Source organism: Dendropsophus ebraccatus, chromosome 11, assembly GCF_027789765.1.
Source record: "Dendropsophus ebraccatus isolate aDenEbr1 chromosome 11, aDenEbr1.pat, whole genome shotgun sequence".
NCBI classification, from domain to species: Eukaryota; Metazoa; Chordata; class Amphibia; order Anura; family Hylidae; genus Dendropsophus; species Dendropsophus ebraccatus.
In genome coordinates, this window is record NC_091464.1 from 15,280,976 (window position 1) to 15,298,527 (window position 17,552).

Consider the following 17,552-nt stretch of genomic DNA (forward strand, 5'->3'; position numbering starts at 1 on the left):
TCTCCTTTTTAATAGATTTTTAATAGAGATAAAGGAACCCAATCTTATAGACCAAGATTCGTTCCTAACTTTGCCAAAAGTTTGGTTTGATTTGATTTGATATTGTAAAAATGGGGGCCACACAATAAAATACACATAAATGACAAAGGGGTATGCTCACCTGTCCGTGCTCCCCCAGTGTCTTCCTACAGGTCTCTGTTGTCTCCAGCCACCTCCAGCTGCTGAGCCAATCGCTGAATGAGACAGGACAGTGCCACGGCCAGTGATTGGTTGAGTGAGCTGTCATTCCATAGGCAAGAATAAAAGCCCACTCAGCCAATCACTGGCCCCGGTACTAACCCATCCCAGTCAGTGAAGACGAATTCAGGTGACACCAGAGAACAGAGAAGGAGGACACTGGGGGAGCGTGGTCAGGTAAGTAGAGATGACTGAACTTGCCAAACCGCACTAAAAATAACTAAATGCCTGTAATAGTTTAGCTGTTTTAATGCGGGTGGTATACGGTTCAGTTCAGACGAACCCAAACTGTGCTTCAAAGTTTGTCGAACCTGCCCAACAGAACTTCTGATTACTAATGAAATGCTTCTACTAACATATAGGTGTAATAACTTTATGATGATGAACGATGAAAGATATAAAGTTTATCAGATGAGAACTGTGTCCTGGTTGTGTGTGAGCACAGACTGTACTGGGGACTATACTGGGTTGCAGATCACACAGACCTATTTATCCCATTAGTTTCTAGTTCATAGATCAAGGTCTTAATACTCTGTTACAATAGTAAGTGAAATCCTTACTTTGAGATTATCGAGAATGTAACGACCTCCGTGTCCCATGGGGCCAAAGACGTTTAGGACAGTTCGAGACGTGATCTCTCCAGGGTTATACATTTTTGTTGGGGCTTGCTGTAAAGGATACAGAAATATCAGGGAATATTTTTATACATTTTTTGCAATCATATTACAAATGCATAATACAAAAGGGGTGGTGTAACAAAGCAAAAAAAAAGGTATAATCAGATGTGTAACACATACATTTATGTAAAGGAGAACTCTCTGAACTGTGACCCTGCGGTTGCTAGTCTAGTTGCCAAAGCAATCCTACGATGCCCATTGAGTTCCATGCAGGAGCCCATTTCTAATTATTAGGACTCATGCACAGAACTTATATGGGCCTGGTATACTAAGGTGTTCCTGGCAGCAAATTGTTGGGCTTTTGTCCATTTTTAGTAAACCGGCACCTTAACTAGATGTGCAACACAATTTGTCCAAAAACCTAACAAACCTGTAATTTTTGTACAAAAATCTGCCAAGTGCGCGTTTCGTGGGTGTGTCCTTTAAAACCGCCACGACAAACAGATTTATCAAGCAAACCATCATTTTTTATGGGTTTTCTATTCTAAGAGACATGTCAAAAGCTTTGATCAGTCCGGGTTTGAGTGTTCAGACTAGTACTGAGAACGAGCTGGGAGAAAACCACGCTGTAGCATGTCCACTCTCCGCTCTGAGTTAGAAAAAAGATTCTGACTTACATAATGGAGCTCTATGGAGCCTGACTCTTTATTTTTGTGGGGGGGGGGGGGGGGGCTATGATAACTTGTTATTAGGGATGGTCCGACCTCGAACTCTCGGCAATGATTTCCGCTGTCTGCCCACTTTTTCCAGGCTGTCCTCCCGCTGTATCCACCCGATGCACGAAGCGGCCAGACAGCAGGAATCTGATGCCGAGCGTTCGGGGTTATACGAACCTGAACCTCGGCAGGTTCGGACCATCCTTACTTGTTATGAAGTTTGTCTATGTTCACGTCTGTAATATTTGCTTTGGTGTGTTTGAATGATAAAATAAAAGATGTGTTGGCAATTTGGCTCACTAACAGACCAGAAGCTTCTTGTAGGCCCATGTAACAAAGTCTAGTCACAAAAAAACAGATCTCTACAGAACCAATCCTTGTTGGATTTGTGACTACTAAGCCAAAAATCTGCCATGTTAAGAACTTTCGGCTCAGTCCAGGCTGCTTTTCTAGTATGAATTACCTTAGGTAGTTTTCCTCGATGGAGAAAGACCGGAACCGAATCCCGTCCAGAATTTGGGGGGATGATCTCTATAATTTCAACAGTATCATCAGCTAGAAAATAATGCAATATGAGTTCTCTTGCATCTCCAAAAGGTGAAGTGGTATCGTCCCAAAGACAGAAAAACCGCAGGACATGTCTGTCATGTTCTAGGAACTGTTTCAGAGTATCCATGCGTTCGTATGGACGTAGCGGCTTCATGTTATCTTTCATCTACATGAAAGCAGAATGATTGTCTCATAAATGACATTATGTTACATTTTTAACATACTGAAAAACAGCGACCAGCCAATGAGCGAGGGTTTGCACATCTACTACTTTCTCCTGCGGGCCGCACGCCATGATGTCATTCCATCGTGCTGCGCCAGTAGGAGAAGGCCTGCAGGAGCAGGAAAAGGACGGCCTCAGCACTGGAGCCGAGGAAAGGTGACTGGGATGTTTATTTTATTTTATTCTTTTGGTACAGACTAGGGGCATTTGCGGGTGGGGGTTAAGCACACTGCTAGGGGCATCATGGGGGGTTAACTGCACTACTAGGGGCATCAATAGGGGTTACCTACACTACTAGGGGCATCATAAGGGGTTACCTACAACGCTAAGGGCATCATGAAGGGTACCTACACTACTAGGGGCATCATTAGGGGTTACCTACAATAATAGGGGCATCATTAGGGGTTACCTACAATACTAGAGGCATCATGGGGGTTAACTACAATACTAGGGGCATCATGGGGGTTACCTACAATACTAGGGGCATCATAAGGTGTTACCTACAATACTCGGGGCATCATTAGGGGTTACCTACAATACTAGGGGCATCATAAGGGGTTACGTACAATACTAGGGGGAATCATTAGGGGTTACCTACAATACTAGGGGCATCATAAGGGGTTACGTACAATACTAGGGGCATCATTAGGGGTCAGGGGCGGATTAACTTTACCATAGGCCCCGGGCAGTTCACCAAGCCTGGGCCCCCCCACCCCACTGTAACTATGCAGGACTAGCCTGGCTTTCATAGCACAGGACAGATAATGTCATGATGTCCTGATTTGTGCAAAATTGCCATTAAAAAAAACTGTGAATCATGCAAATCATGGCGGAAGTGTAGCTAGGAGACAGTACACCACCGAAAGTATAAGTCTTTTTGGGTGGTCATGGGCCCCCCAGGAGCTCAGGGCCCCGGGCTGCCACCCGAAACGCCCCTATTATAATCCACTACTGTTAGGGGTTACCTACAACACTAGAGGCATCATTAGGGTTTACCTACAAAACTAGGGGCATCATGGGGGTTAACTACAATACTAGGGGCATCAATAGGTGTTACCTACAATACTAGGGGCATCATGGGGGTTAACTGCACTACTAGGGGCATCATTAGGGGTTACCTACAATACTAGGGGCATCAACAGGGGGAACCTACAATACTAGGGGCATAACGGGGGTCAACTACACTACTAGAAGGAATCTTGGAGGTTTGACTACAATACTAGGGGCATTGGCATCTCAATACTTTGTCATGCCCCGGGTGCTGCAAACCCACGCTACGCTGCTGCCGCACATAGTATAACATTGAGTGCAGCAGCTAGGTAATGTATGGCCCTCAAATGATTTCATACATGCCAAAATGGCCCCCAACAGGAAAAATGTTCCCACCACTGCTGTAGCTAAATGCAGGAAACCAGCACAAACTTTCATCTTTTAATCATAGTACAGTATATAAAATGTTATAAACAGACACGGTGCTGCATTTCAGTTATTTTTTTTAACATATAAGAACAATAAAATTTGCTTGTGGTAAATGTTTTTTTTTTTTACCTGTTGGCGCATGGTAGAGTATGGATCTGCTGGAATCGACCCCGGTGAATTTAGTCTGATTCCAAGTTTCCGTAGGAAGTTTCTAGTAAATTCATCACAATTTACAATCTTGAAGGTCCTTGAGTACAACACAATGTCTTTGTTGATGTTGAAATAATCCACAGTGTAAAACTGGTCATCATTAGGGGGAGGAAGTGGAATACGATGACGTCGGATTATCGTCCCTTCATGACAAAAGGAAAGCCTTAGTTACTTTACTATGTAAGATACTATGTAAGGCTGGGTTCACACTACGTATATTTCAGTGAGTATTGTGGTCCTCATATTGCAACCAAAACCAGGAGTGGATTAAAATATAACAGTAAATAACGGCCATTATTTCAATATAACAGCCGTTGTTTTAAAATAACAGCAAATATTTGCCATTAAATGGCGGCCATCCACTCAATTACAACATTATGTGAACAGATCCTTTCTGTGTTTTTAATCCACTCCTGGTTTTGGTTGCAATATGAGGACCACAATACTGACTGAAATATATGTAGTGTGAACCTAGCCTAAGATACTACGGGACTTCAGACAGTTGTGTGTAAATTTCACCACCCTAAAGAAAACGCTTCAGTGAGTGTATGACCATTGTAATATACCTTATTTTTTTTAACTAGGTTTATGGAAAATTCTTCCATAATTTTAGCCTCTGACATCTTATAGGGGTACTCCGGCCAAAGCCTATAATTAAGTATTGTGACTATAACGTAAAGTTCTATAACTTTAAAATTTACATGCATTTCAAGTTTGGTATCCTTACCCACTTTTTTCTGTGGTGACCTCCTCCAGCTTCTCTCTCTGTCTCCAAGCTGCTGGGGGTAAAGAGAGCGGCCTCTTCTGGCTGTGAGGCATAATGCTGCCTCTGGCCAGAACAGTTAGAGGACTTTTATTAAAGTATTGTATTGCCCCTCAAAAGTTATGCAAATCACCAATATACACTTATTACAGAAAATGCTAATAAAGTGCTTTTTTCCCTGCACTTACTACTGTATCAAGGCTTCACATCATGGATAACATGGGGATGTCACTTCCTGGATAACATGGTGATGTCACTTCCTGGATAACATGGTGATGTCACCTCCTGGATAACATGGTGATGTCACTTCCTGGATAACATGGTGATGTCACTTCCTGGATAACATGGTGATGTCACTTCCTGGATAACATGGTGATGTCACGGCCCGACTCCCAGAGCTGTGCGGGCTGTGGCTGCTGGAGAGGATGATGGCAGGGGGACACTGAGGGACACAGGGCACTAGAGGGACACTGAGCATCCCCCTGCCATCATCCTCTCCAGCAGCCACAGCCCGCACAGCTCTGGGAGTCGGGTCGTGACATCACCATGTTATCCAGGAGGGGACATCACCATGTTATCCAGGAAGTGACATCTCCATGTTATCCAGGAAGTGACATCACCATGTTATCCAGGAAGTGACATCACCATCTTATCCAGGAAGTGACATCACCATGTTATCCAGGAAGTGACATCACCATGTTATCCAGGAAGTGACATCACCATGTTATCCAGGAAATGAAGCCTTGATGCAGTAGTAAGTGCAGGGTAAAAAGGAATTTATAAGCATTTCCCGTAATAAGTGTATATTGGAGATTTGTATAACTTTTGGGGGCAATACAATACTTTAATAAACATTTTTGCTGGACTTCTCCTTTAACTGTTAATCACATTTAACTGTATGTGCTCCTGATTAGGAGCGCTTATAATTAAAGGGACAGCATCAGCAAAGCATCCAGAATTCCAGACAGTTTCCGAATGCGCATCTGGAGTTGTCCGGATACCCCGACAAAGTTCTATGGTGCATCCTTGCTGGAATGCCTAAGGGTGTCTGTGCCCCCATAGAATCCTATTTGGTCAGGACCTCTAACTGGATTTTCTGATGAGAAATCCAGATAGATTTTTTTGAAATTGGAAGGAGGCCTTAAAGGGGTTCTCCGGCAAAAAATCTTTTTCTTTCAACTCAAATGGTTTCACAAAGTTATAAAAAATTTGTAATTTACTTCTATTTTACAATCTCTAGTCTTCCAGTACTTATCAGCTGCTGTATGTCCTGCAGAAAGTGGTGTTTTCTTTCTAGTCTGACACAGTGCTCTCTGCTGCCACCTCTGTCCATGTCAGGAACTGTCCAGAGCAGGAGAGGTTTTCTATGGTGATTTGCTCCTGCTCTGGACAGTTCCTGACATGGACAGAGGTGGCAGCAGAGAGCACTGCGTCAGACTGAAAAGAATACATCACTTCCTGCAGGACATACAGCAGCTGATAAGTATGGGAAGACTGGAGATTTTTTAAATAGAAGTAAATTACAAATCTATATAACTTTGTGAAACCAATTCATTTGAATGAGTATAATTTTTGCCGGAGTACCTCTTTAAACATTTACTACAATATTCCCTAAAGCAAAACTTCCACTTATCATGATAACATCTGCAGACCCTTCTATTAAGAAGGGATTATCCAAAGTAAACAATCTAGTTAAATAGGTATTCTGGGATTCATTTTTTTAATATATTCTAATGAGCATGAGAGATGAGCAGTCAGGGACCTGAAGAAGCCATAACAAGAGCTGCACAGGGGAGCGGGGATGCACGGATTTCAGGCTCACAGTTGTGTCTTCCTCATGGGATCCTACTAATCCAAATACAGATATTACATCCAAAAGACGGTACAAACCCTGTGGAATCCCACTGTTCTTCATTTCGGGCTCTACTACTTGAATTGTATCATCTTCTAGATAGAAATATATTTTACACTGCCGCACACGGTAAACTTCTTCCCGTCTCTGATGGACTTCTTCTTCAAAATATGCTTCAAAGGATAACACCTGAGATCAGATCATATAAAATAAAATTGTAGCCAATGATCAGGTGAGAAAACATAATGCAAAATACAACAACTACTGAGCTCAAGGAGATCAGCAATACAATTAAATGGAGTACTCCGATAAGTCTTCATTAATATTTTGCCCCCTAAAAAACTTAAGGATGCAAAAAAAGGGCCGGTGGATCCTTAATCAAGAGTCTCAAAACACGGGAATAGCCAGATATCCCTCCTGGGAAAGAACCCTGTTAAAATGGAAAGATCAAAGGCAGGCATCCATCCACAGACAGCTGTTTCGGGGTATTGCCCCTCATCAGTGTGGAGGGGCCTGGGGCAATGAGTAGTAGACCAACAAAACACATCAATCATCACTGAGCTCAGGGAGATCAGCAATAAAATCCAATGAAGTACTCATTCATACTCATTGAAGAGAGCCATTGCTGCTGGTGCTGACCCCTCAGCAGGACTACATCTCTGCCAGTCTTCTCTGCATGTAGACCACAATGTTTTCACGCTTTGGAAGCCAGCAAAAGTCATTAAGATGGTAATTAAACAAATTAATTGTAAGTTTAAGTAATTGAATTGGAATTTATATCTGCAATAATTATCTTCATTTACATAAAACAGGAAATTAAGAAAATGAAGAAATCCACCAAACCTGACAATACGAATCTCTTATCTGACTTTAGAGAAAACACCCACCAACCTGTTTGTCGAAGGCGACCCAGGACGGAGCATCGCTGCCCACTCCTCGAGGGAAGACGCTGAATTTCGGCTTGATCTTCTGCCCGGGAAGCAGTTCTCCTCCAATCCCCGGCTTGTCTTCACCCAATAACATGGAGACATCATTAGAGTAGCCAAAATGTTGTGACTTGTGAAACTTCTCCTTCCCCAGCTGGAAATACATATTCTCTATTAATACTGTATTACTCGGTATCAGATCCCCTTCCATTATATTCTTTATTGTGCAAGATTATCATTTACTTTCCGGAATACAACACTGACTGAAAGACAAACGGAATGCGGCTAATCGGACGACCCCAGGCGGGCATCCCATCCTGATCCGGCTGTTTCTGGTGACACTATGGTCTACTTAGGCTCCTGGTAGACAAAGCCATATTTAACGACTAACGATAAAGGATCACAAACGAGATTGTTTATAGTTCACCATATTACACAGAACGATGGTGGTTACTGTGATCATTTACCCCATCCCATACAAGCAAATGAAGAAATGATGTGGAATTATGGCGCGTTTACACGGAACAATTATCGTTTGAATTTTCACGATAACGATGGCATTTGAGCAATAATTGGCTTGTGTAAACACAGCTAACGATCAAGCGACGAGCGATAAATCGTTCATTGTGATGTTTCAACAAGTTCTCAAATAGTCGTTGGTCGTTCACTGAAAATTCGCAGATTGCTTTGTCTAAACGCTCTTTCACCGATATACCCTATGTGGGAGATGGGGTTAAGCGATCTTTAAATGATCGCAATGACGTTTTTTTCAAACGCTATATCGTGCCGTCCAAACGCTGATTGTTATAAAAACCACATTGTTACTTCGAAATCGTTAATCGTTCGATTAGAATTATTGCTCCGTCTAAACGCAACATTACACTGAGTGATTAGTGAGTAATTAGTAAACGATTAGTGAACGAATGCAGAATTATAGTGAACGATTAGTGATGATATTGGTGTCAGAACCAAACGAACGATGGTTTATCAGTAACCTTGAAATCGTTAATCATTCGATTGGGCGAATTATCGCTCCGTGTATAAGGCAGCATTACACCGAGTGATTAGTGAATAATTAGTAAAAGATTAGTGAACGCATGCAGAATTATGCTACGTTTACACGGAGCAATAATTTGTCCAATCGATCATTTAACGATTTTGAAGCAACGATTTGGTTTGTATAGCGATCAGCATTTGGACAAAGTGAAAAATCGTTTAAAAAATAGTTATTGCGATCATTTAAGATCGCTTAAGCCTATCTCACACATAGGGTGAATCTTTGAAAGACTGTATACACGAAGCGATTCGTGAATTTTTAGAGAACAACCAACCATGATTTAGAACATGTTGAAAGATCACAATGAACGATTTCCCACTCGTCACTTGATCGTTGCAATCGTTATTGCGAAAATTCGAGTGATAATCAATCCGTGTAAACGCACCATTACACGGATTGATTAGTGACCGATTAGTGAAAGATTGCGGAATTACAGCAAACGATTAGTGATGATATTGGTGTCAGCACCACATGAACAATGAACGATTTCTTTTTGCTCGTTCAATCGTTGCCTGCATTTACACAAAACGACTATTGTTTGAATTCAAACGATATAACAATAATTTGCACAATAACCGTCCCATGGGCCCTACCTCGACTGGTTACAGACTGATATAAGGAATATATATATATATATATATACACTTACGTTCCGGTTAAAGGAGTTTCCTGGCAGGAACGGAAGGGCCATGGTGCTCAGCAGCCCGGGCTGTCAGTGACCGGCAGCAGTATCACTGAGCTGCCGCCACCATGGAGACAGCTTTGTTTCTCCTGGTTACCTAGTGACTATTAGTCTACTCTTTTTTTCCACTTTGTGTCACTGCTGTTCTTAACCACATAACTGTCTGGAAATATCAATATACTCACATACAAGCTTTCTACATATTAGTTAATAAATAATACATTTGTTTGCTTAGAGAAATGGAAAGAAAACTAGTAAAATATCTAACTTTTTTCTGAAAAAGTCTTTGGCAAAAAATTAGGAACAATTTTTCAAAGTTTACAACCTTTCTACTTCATGTAGATATCATTTAGTAGATGTAATTTTACTTGTTTATGCTATGTTACCACACAGTATTTTGGTCAGGAAACAGATATACTTTTGGCTAGGTTCCCACACAGTATTTTTGCTCAGTATTTTTCAACCAAAAACTAGAAGTTGATTGAAAGCACAGAAAGGCTATGTTCACACATTGCTGAAAGCACAGAAAGGCTATGTTCCCGCATTGCTGAAAGCACAGAAAGGCTATGTTCACACATTGCTGAAAGCACAGAAAGGCTATGTTCACACATTGCTGAAAGCACAGAAAGGCTATGTTCACACAATGCTGAAATTTAATGGATGGCTGTCATTTAATGGCAAATAATTACCGTTAGTTCAAAACAACGACCGCTATTTGCACTTATTTTTACATTGTGTGAACACATAGGGGGAGATTTATCAAAGGGTGTAAAATTTAGACTGGTGCAAACTACCCACAGCAACCAATCACAGCTCAGCGTTAGGCAGTGCTGAAAGGAAAGCTGAGCTGTGATTGGTTGCTGTGGGCAGTTTGCACCAGTCTAAATTTTACACCCTTTGATAAATCTCCCCCATAGCCTTAGGTGGATCACAGGAATTAAAGCAAAGTGAAGCAAAGTGCAGGTAACATTTAAAAATGTCTTTTGTTTTGCAAATTTTCAATTTTATAACTTATTTAAAAAAAAAAAAAAAAACAGCAGGTTTTAACGGAAAGATACTACAGAATGTTCAATATTCTGAATATAGTTTTTAGAACATTCTCCGGTGTGACCCTGGAGTGCTGCTTCACACACAGGCCTCAGAAATAAAGGAACTTTGGGGCTCTCTTTTTCATTAGGGTGTTTGCAAAATAATTTAAAAGTAAGAGTATTAGATGAGCAAGGTGTCGGGACGTTGGATGAAGCTTCAGGAAGTCCTGGAAAACATGGATACAACCTATGGCTATAGGTTTTCCAGGATTCCCTAGGGCTGCATCTAACTTTTTCTGCTACCTGTAATCAAATGCAGAGCTCTCGGGTTTGGAAGAATCCAAGATTCACTCATCTCTATTTAAAGGGGTTATCCAGCGCTACAAAAACATGGCCACTTTTCCCCCTACTGTTGTCTCCAGTTCAGGTGTGGATTGCAATTAAGCTCCATTTACTTCAATGGAATTGAGTTTCAAAATCCCACCCAAACTGGAGACAACAGTAGGGGGAAAAGTGGCCATGTTTTTGTAGCGCTGGATAACACCTTTAAGAGCCAAAACATAACAAATCCCACCATTTTGGATATTATACCCTGCAAGGAATTTTTTTAGCATATTTGATTTTTTGGCTTTTTTCATGGAAAATTTTATGAAATGTTTTATAATTAGGTTATAAAAATGAAAAATTAAAAAAATTCCAATATATTAGCTTACATTTTTTTTTCATTTTTACAAAGCACCTCAAAATGTGTTACACAATTTCTTCTGGGTATGGTAGTACCCCATATTCTGCTGTTTGGGAATATGGCAAGGCTAAGAAGAGTAGTACTGATTTTTCTGGAACCAAACTCACTTACAGTGACCCAGTGCTACCACTACAGTGGAAACCCCCTAGAAGTGATCCTATTTTGGAAAGTAGACCTTTCAAAGAATTTATCTAGAATTTACAAGAATTTATTTAGTATTAGTATTTATTTTAGCATTGGGCCATAAAAAAAAAAAAATCAATAAAATTTAATTTTGTCCAGGTACTGGCCACAATTTTTTCGGGAATCTCAAGCACTAGTCCCGTAACAATAAATTATTCCCAATCCACAGGACTGGTGATAAGTGTCTGATGGCTGAGATTCTGGCATGGAGTGGTGGTATGCACATTGCTACATTGATACTGGGAAGCGGGTAGAGCTAATGGGCAGCGTGGGCAGGTATGTATGAACCTTATTATTTTACACTAAAGGGAAGGGCTGCATGGACATCTGTAACTATATATATAGTATATAGTCCTTGCTGCACAATAGTCAAGCTGTGTAATAAGCTCTGTAAACAATCTAACAGAACAGCTCTCTTTTATATTACTGATCGGCCTTAGCCTGGCAGCAATAGCTGGTGACCAGCAGTGCAACTTTTACATACATTGCAATTTTGGTAGAATGCCAACGCCCCTATAACTGTGCCGTACAGTTAGTCCATCAGTATTATGTTGGGTATTGACAATGGCTGTACATAAGTTCAGAAGCTAATCAATACCATTCTACAAGGCTTAAATGCAGACATGAGGGCTTGTTTATAGGGCCAAAAAAATTTTTTTGTTTGTTTACCTAACAGCCATCTCCTATTGTTTTTAGTGGAAAATGTTGGAAAAAAAACAACTGGGTGGGAGATTTATCAAACATGGTGTAAAGTGAAACTGTCTCAGTTGCCCCTAGCAACCAATCAGATTCCACCTTTCATTTTCCAAAGAGTCTGTGAGGAATGAAAGGAGGGATCTGATTGGTTGCTAGGGGCGACTGGGCCAGTTTCACTTTACACCATGTTTGATAAATCTACCCCCTGGTTTTTAACAAATTACACTGGAAAAGAAAGCAACACTTTAGTTTGACTGTGCTTGGAAGCTCCATCAGAAATCAATGGAATTTTTAAAAAAAAAAACAAACATAAAAACTACGTTTTTGCAATCTGTGTTTTCCATGTTTTTGCAAACGCATGCAAGTCTGGCAAAATTGTTATTAAAGTATTGTATTGCCCCTAAAAGTTATACAAATCACCAATATACACTTATTATGGGAAATGCTTATAAAGTGCTTTTTTCCCTGCACTTACTACTGCATCAAGGCTTCACTTCCTGGATAACATGGTGATGTCACTTCCTGGATAACATGGTGATGTCACTTCCTGGATAACATGGTGATGTCAGTGTCCCCCGCCATCATCCTCTCCAGCAGCCACAGCCCGCACAGCTCTGGGAGTCGGGGCGTGACATCACCATGTTATCCAGGAAGTGACATCACCATGTTATCCAGGAAGTGACATCACCATGTTATCCAGGAAGTGAAGCCTTGATGCAGTAGTAAGTGCAGGGAAAAAAGCACTTTATAAGCATTTCCCGTAATAAGTGTATACTGCTGATTTGTATAACTTTAAGGGGGGCAATACAATACTTTAATAAAAATCTTCGCCGGACTTCTCCTTTAATTGAAGTTAATGGAAAAACGTATTAAAAAAGATGCACACAAATGCATCGTATTAAAAATAACATGTTTTGCCGATGATACACTAATTTACTTGGAAAATCCAGACTTACACGTTCCAGCTGTTTTGGACATTCTAAAAAATTTTGGCTCCTTCTCTGGCTACAGGATTAATGTCAATAAGAGCCAACTTCTTAACCTTACTCCTCATGCGAAAGCATCCACAGGTCCAGCAGGGGTATCCATTGCCAAATCCAGTCTTACATACCTTGGTATCCAAATTGGTCATACTCCCTCCTCTCTATACTCCCATATTTAATTATCCTCCCATATTTAAAAAAAATAAAACAAGGCTTACAGAGATGGGAATCTTTACCACTATCAATTTTAGGTCGTACTCATTTAATTAAAATGATGTGTTTTGAAAACTTATTGTACCCGATGCAAACAATACCGCTTTTACTTAAACACTCTGATGTCTCCCTACTCCAATCCTACTTCACTAAATTTATATGGCAATCTAAGAGGCCACGTATTGCTTATTCTACTCTATGTCTTCCTACTTTTAAAGGTGGAGCTCAATGTCCAGACATTAGGCTATATTACCTTGCTGCTCTTTTTCGCCATGTTAAGGATTGGATTATGAACACATCACAATTTTCTAACATTTCTTTGGAATCAGCGCTAGCTACACCATGGCCTCTTCCAACTCTGTTGCATGCCAAACTGCCAGAACTCCCTCCACATGTTAAAAAAAATATAATTTTTAAAGATACAATAGCCACATGGAAAGCGGTAAGAAAATTATTTGGTTTACCTTTCTGTCTTTCAAAAAGACTTCCTCTATGGAATTCCCCACTATTTCCACTTAATTCTGATCATTTAGATTACATGATGTGGCAGAGTGAACATATTTCCACTGTGGAGGACTTACTAGATACTACCTCTCATACTTTCTTACCATGGGACAATCTCAGGATTAAATATAACCTACCCCCCTCCCACCAACCCCAATATAAACAACTAAAAGAATTTATCACCAATAGGGTATGTGATCTTGCAAAAGCAGAAAGCAATACTGACTTTGATAACCTATTTCCTATACCTCCTGTCCATAACTGCCTATCCCATATTTACAAAGAAATTAGATCAAGATCTCAACATAATCTAACTTTACATATATTTCAACATAAATGGTCCTCTATAATAGCCTCTACAGACTTGACCCAGCAAATTTTAATTGGTTCGCCGTTTGTTCACTCTGCCACACCAAATGTAGCATTACGGGAAGTTCACTTTCGTTTTATCTATAAAGCAATATACGCTTTTAATTTTCCCTCATCTAATACGCCTGCTCATTACTTGAAAAGTTGTCCAAAATGTGCACTCCCTAGAGCGGACTTGTTTCACTGTGCGTGGTCTTGTGTACATGTACAAACGTTCTGGGAATCTATACGGCTCTTTCTAAACTCCACGTGGGGCCATGCAATACCTCTTCTACCTCTTAGTTATCTCAGTCATTATATAAAAAAAAGATTCCACTCTTTCGTCCAATGAATTAATTACCTCCAAAGGAATTCATTTAACCCTGTTGGTATCCCTATAGTGTTTACTGAAACACTGGATATCAGATGCTATACCGCCTATATCTGAAGTGATATCCACCTTAAGGGTGCCTTCACACCTACCGGATCCACAGCGGATCTCACTTCTGCGGATTCGAAGCGAGAACCGCTGCGGATCTGGTACCATTGGCCCCCTATGATAGCACATACTCGCAGCGGGATTGACATCCCGCTGTCAGTATGTGCTTTAACCTCCCGCTGCCCGCAGCCCCGCCGCCCGAATCTACCATCCCCGGCTGCATCAGTCTATCCCCAGCCACATCAGTCTATCCCCGGCGCATCCCCTTATCCCCGGCCACATCCTTCAGCCCGCCGCCGCCCGCATCTCCGATCCCCGGCGCATCCCCCCATCCCCGGCCACATCCTTCAGCCCGCCGCCGCCCGCATCTCCGATCCCCGGCGCATCCCCCCATCCCCGGCCACATCCTTCAGCCCGCCGCCGCCCGCATCTCCGAGATCTGGCGCATCCCCCCATCCCCGGCCACATCCTTCAGCCCGCCGCCGCCCGCATCTCCGATCCCCGGCGCATCCCCCCACCCCCGGCCGATTCCCGAAGCCCGCCGCCAAGAGCATACAGTACCTGCTCGGCGGCGCGGCTGCAGTGAGGTTGGCGGCTCCAGTCCCGCTCAGATCAGCTGAGCGGGACCGGAGCCAGGAGCCTCACTGCAGCCGCGCCACCGAGCAGGTACTGTATGCTCTCGGCGGCGGGCTGCGGCCGGGGATGTAAGGATGCGCCGGGGATCGGAGATGCGGCCGGGGATGGGAGGATGCGCCGGGGTTAGACTGATGAGGCCGGGGATGGGGGGATGCAGCCGGGGATGGGGGATGCAGATGGGGGCGGGCTGCTGGATGCGGCCGGGATGGGCTAATGCGGCCGAGTATGGTCTGCTGCGGCCGACATGTTACATGTTACATGTCAAATGCTGTAAACATACTGTCCTATGGCGCCTGCGTGCGACTCTTTCTGTCATCTTTATCAATAATGAATAATACCCTGTATGCTTCTTAACTTGAAATACCATCAATAAAACATCTTTAAAAAAAAAAATAAAAAATGCATCGTATTGCAAAAATGTAGTAAAACCCAGCCTAAGCAGATGCCACACGGATTATTAGGAGTCTCTTTTTCAGTTTTCCTCAGTGTGAACGGGCCCTAACGGTCAGTATTCTGCAACAGTATTTGTAACTCAGAATGAAGAAAAGGTACAAAACATAGAAGAGTTACAAATCCTTAGTTAGGCTATGTTCACATAACGTACTATTTTTGAAAAGAACAGTCACAGTTTTCCCATTAAAACAACGTCTGTTCTTATCATACTGCAATGATATGCATTGGGCTATGTTCACACAACATCAAAGAGAGAAAAGGCGGCTGCTTTTATTATTTATTATTTTGTTATTGTCGCGATTTAATTGACTTAAATGCAATGCATTAAAGTCATTGGAATGACGGACGTCTTTAGCAAACAGCGGACGTTGTTTTTTATTTTTTTATTTTTTTTTTCACCGTCCTTTCACTGATTTTACTATTAAATTAAATAGACTTTTCAATTAAAGACCCATCCAAAGGCCAATTAGTCCGCCTGGACCAAAATAATGTACCAACAGCCGTCATTACACTGACAGCGCCAAACAGCTAAATGACAGACTTCGTTGTAAACAGAGAGGAAAAAACATAGTGTGACCATAGCCTTGAAGTCAATAGATAAATAATGTTAAATTCAGTCAGTATTCTGCCTTCTAGAACAGTCACAGGTCTGCAACCTTTGGATGATGCCACTTTAAAGGGGTACTCCGGCGATTTTTTTCCCATTCAAATCAACTGGTTTCATAAAGTTATATAGGTTTGTAATTTACTTCGATTTAAAATCTGAAGTCTTCCAGTACTTATCAGCTGCTGTATGTCCTGCAGGTAGGGTTGTATTCTTTCCAGTCTGACACAGTGCTCTCTGCTGCCACCTCTGTCCATGTCAGTAAATGCCCAGAGCAGGAGAGGTTTGCTGCTGCTCTGGACAGTTCCTGACATGGACAGAGGTGGCAGCAGAGAGCACTGTGTCAGACTGAAAAGAATACATCACTTCCTGCAGGACATACAGCAGCTGATAAGTACTGGAAGATTTTTTAAATAAAAGTAAATTACAAATCTATACAACTTTCTGACAGCAGTTTAAAAATGTTTTGCCAGAATTCCCCTTTAACTACAGGCGCTTTACATTTGCTCATTGGTCATTTTTAAAGCCTCCGGTTCTTTGAAAATAAATGTATAAAATATAACAATAAGAACTACTCAATCCCATACTGTATGTGTGTATATATATATATATATATATATATATATATATATACACCCACATTGCGGTTACAGACTGATATAAGGAATATATATATATATATATATATATATATATATATATACATATATACTCACATTCCGGTTACAGACTGATATAAGGAATATACATATATACTCACATTCCGGTTACAGACTGATACAAGGAATATACATATATACTCACATTCTGGTTACAGACTGATACAAGGAATATATATATATATATATATATATATATATATATATATATACTCACATTGCGGTTACAGACTGATACAAGGAATATACATATATACTCACATTCCGGTTACAGACTGATACAAGGAATATATATATACTCACATTCCGGTTACAGACTGATACAAGGAATATACATATATACTCACATTGCGGTTACAGACTGATACAAGGAATATATATATATATACTCACATTCCGGTTACAGACTGATACAAGGAATATATATATACTCACATTGCGGTTACAGACTGATACAAGGAATATACATATATACTCACATTGCGGTTACAGACTGATACAAGGAATATACATATATACTCACATTCCGGTTAAAGGAGTTTCCTGGCAGGAACGGCAGGGCCATGGTGTTCAGCAGTCAGGGCTGTCTGTGACGGGCAGCAGTATCACTGAGCTGCCGCCACCATGGAGACAGCTTTGTTTCTCTCCTGGTCTCCTAGTGACTGTTGGTCTATTTACCGTTCTTTTTTTTTCCTTACTATGCAACTTTATTTGTCTGTCACCAATGTTCTGAAAGGCCATCGTATTCACCAATAACATTGACTGACAAAGTCCTAAACAGTCTGTAAAGTGCACTAAACCCACTTACAC

The 17,552-nt window shown here is 41.3% G+C and overlaps 1 protein-coding gene across 1 annotated transcript in view; it reads right to left on the reverse strand.

Annotated features, from left to right (window-relative positions):
- The window catches only part of EFHC2 (EF-hand domain containing 2), a 55,506-nt gene extending 38,107 nt beyond the window's left edge, over positions 1-17,399 (reverse strand). The window contains exons 1-6 of the mRNA XM_069944573.1: positions 17,266-17,399; positions 7,478-7,666; positions 6,625-6,775; positions 3,891-4,114; positions 2,034-2,285; positions 798-905 (exon numbers count right to left, since the gene is read on the reverse strand). Of these exons, the coding sequence (XP_069800674.1) occupies positions 798-905; positions 2,034-2,285; positions 3,891-4,114; positions 6,625-6,775; positions 7,478-7,666; positions 17,266-17,307 (966 nt within the window). The 5' untranslated portion in view covers positions 17,308-17,399. The remainder of the gene's footprint in view (positions 1-797; positions 906-2,033; positions 2,286-3,890; positions 4,115-6,624; positions 6,776-7,477; positions 7,667-17,265) is intronic.
- Positions 17,400-17,552: the final 153 nt, after the last annotated feature.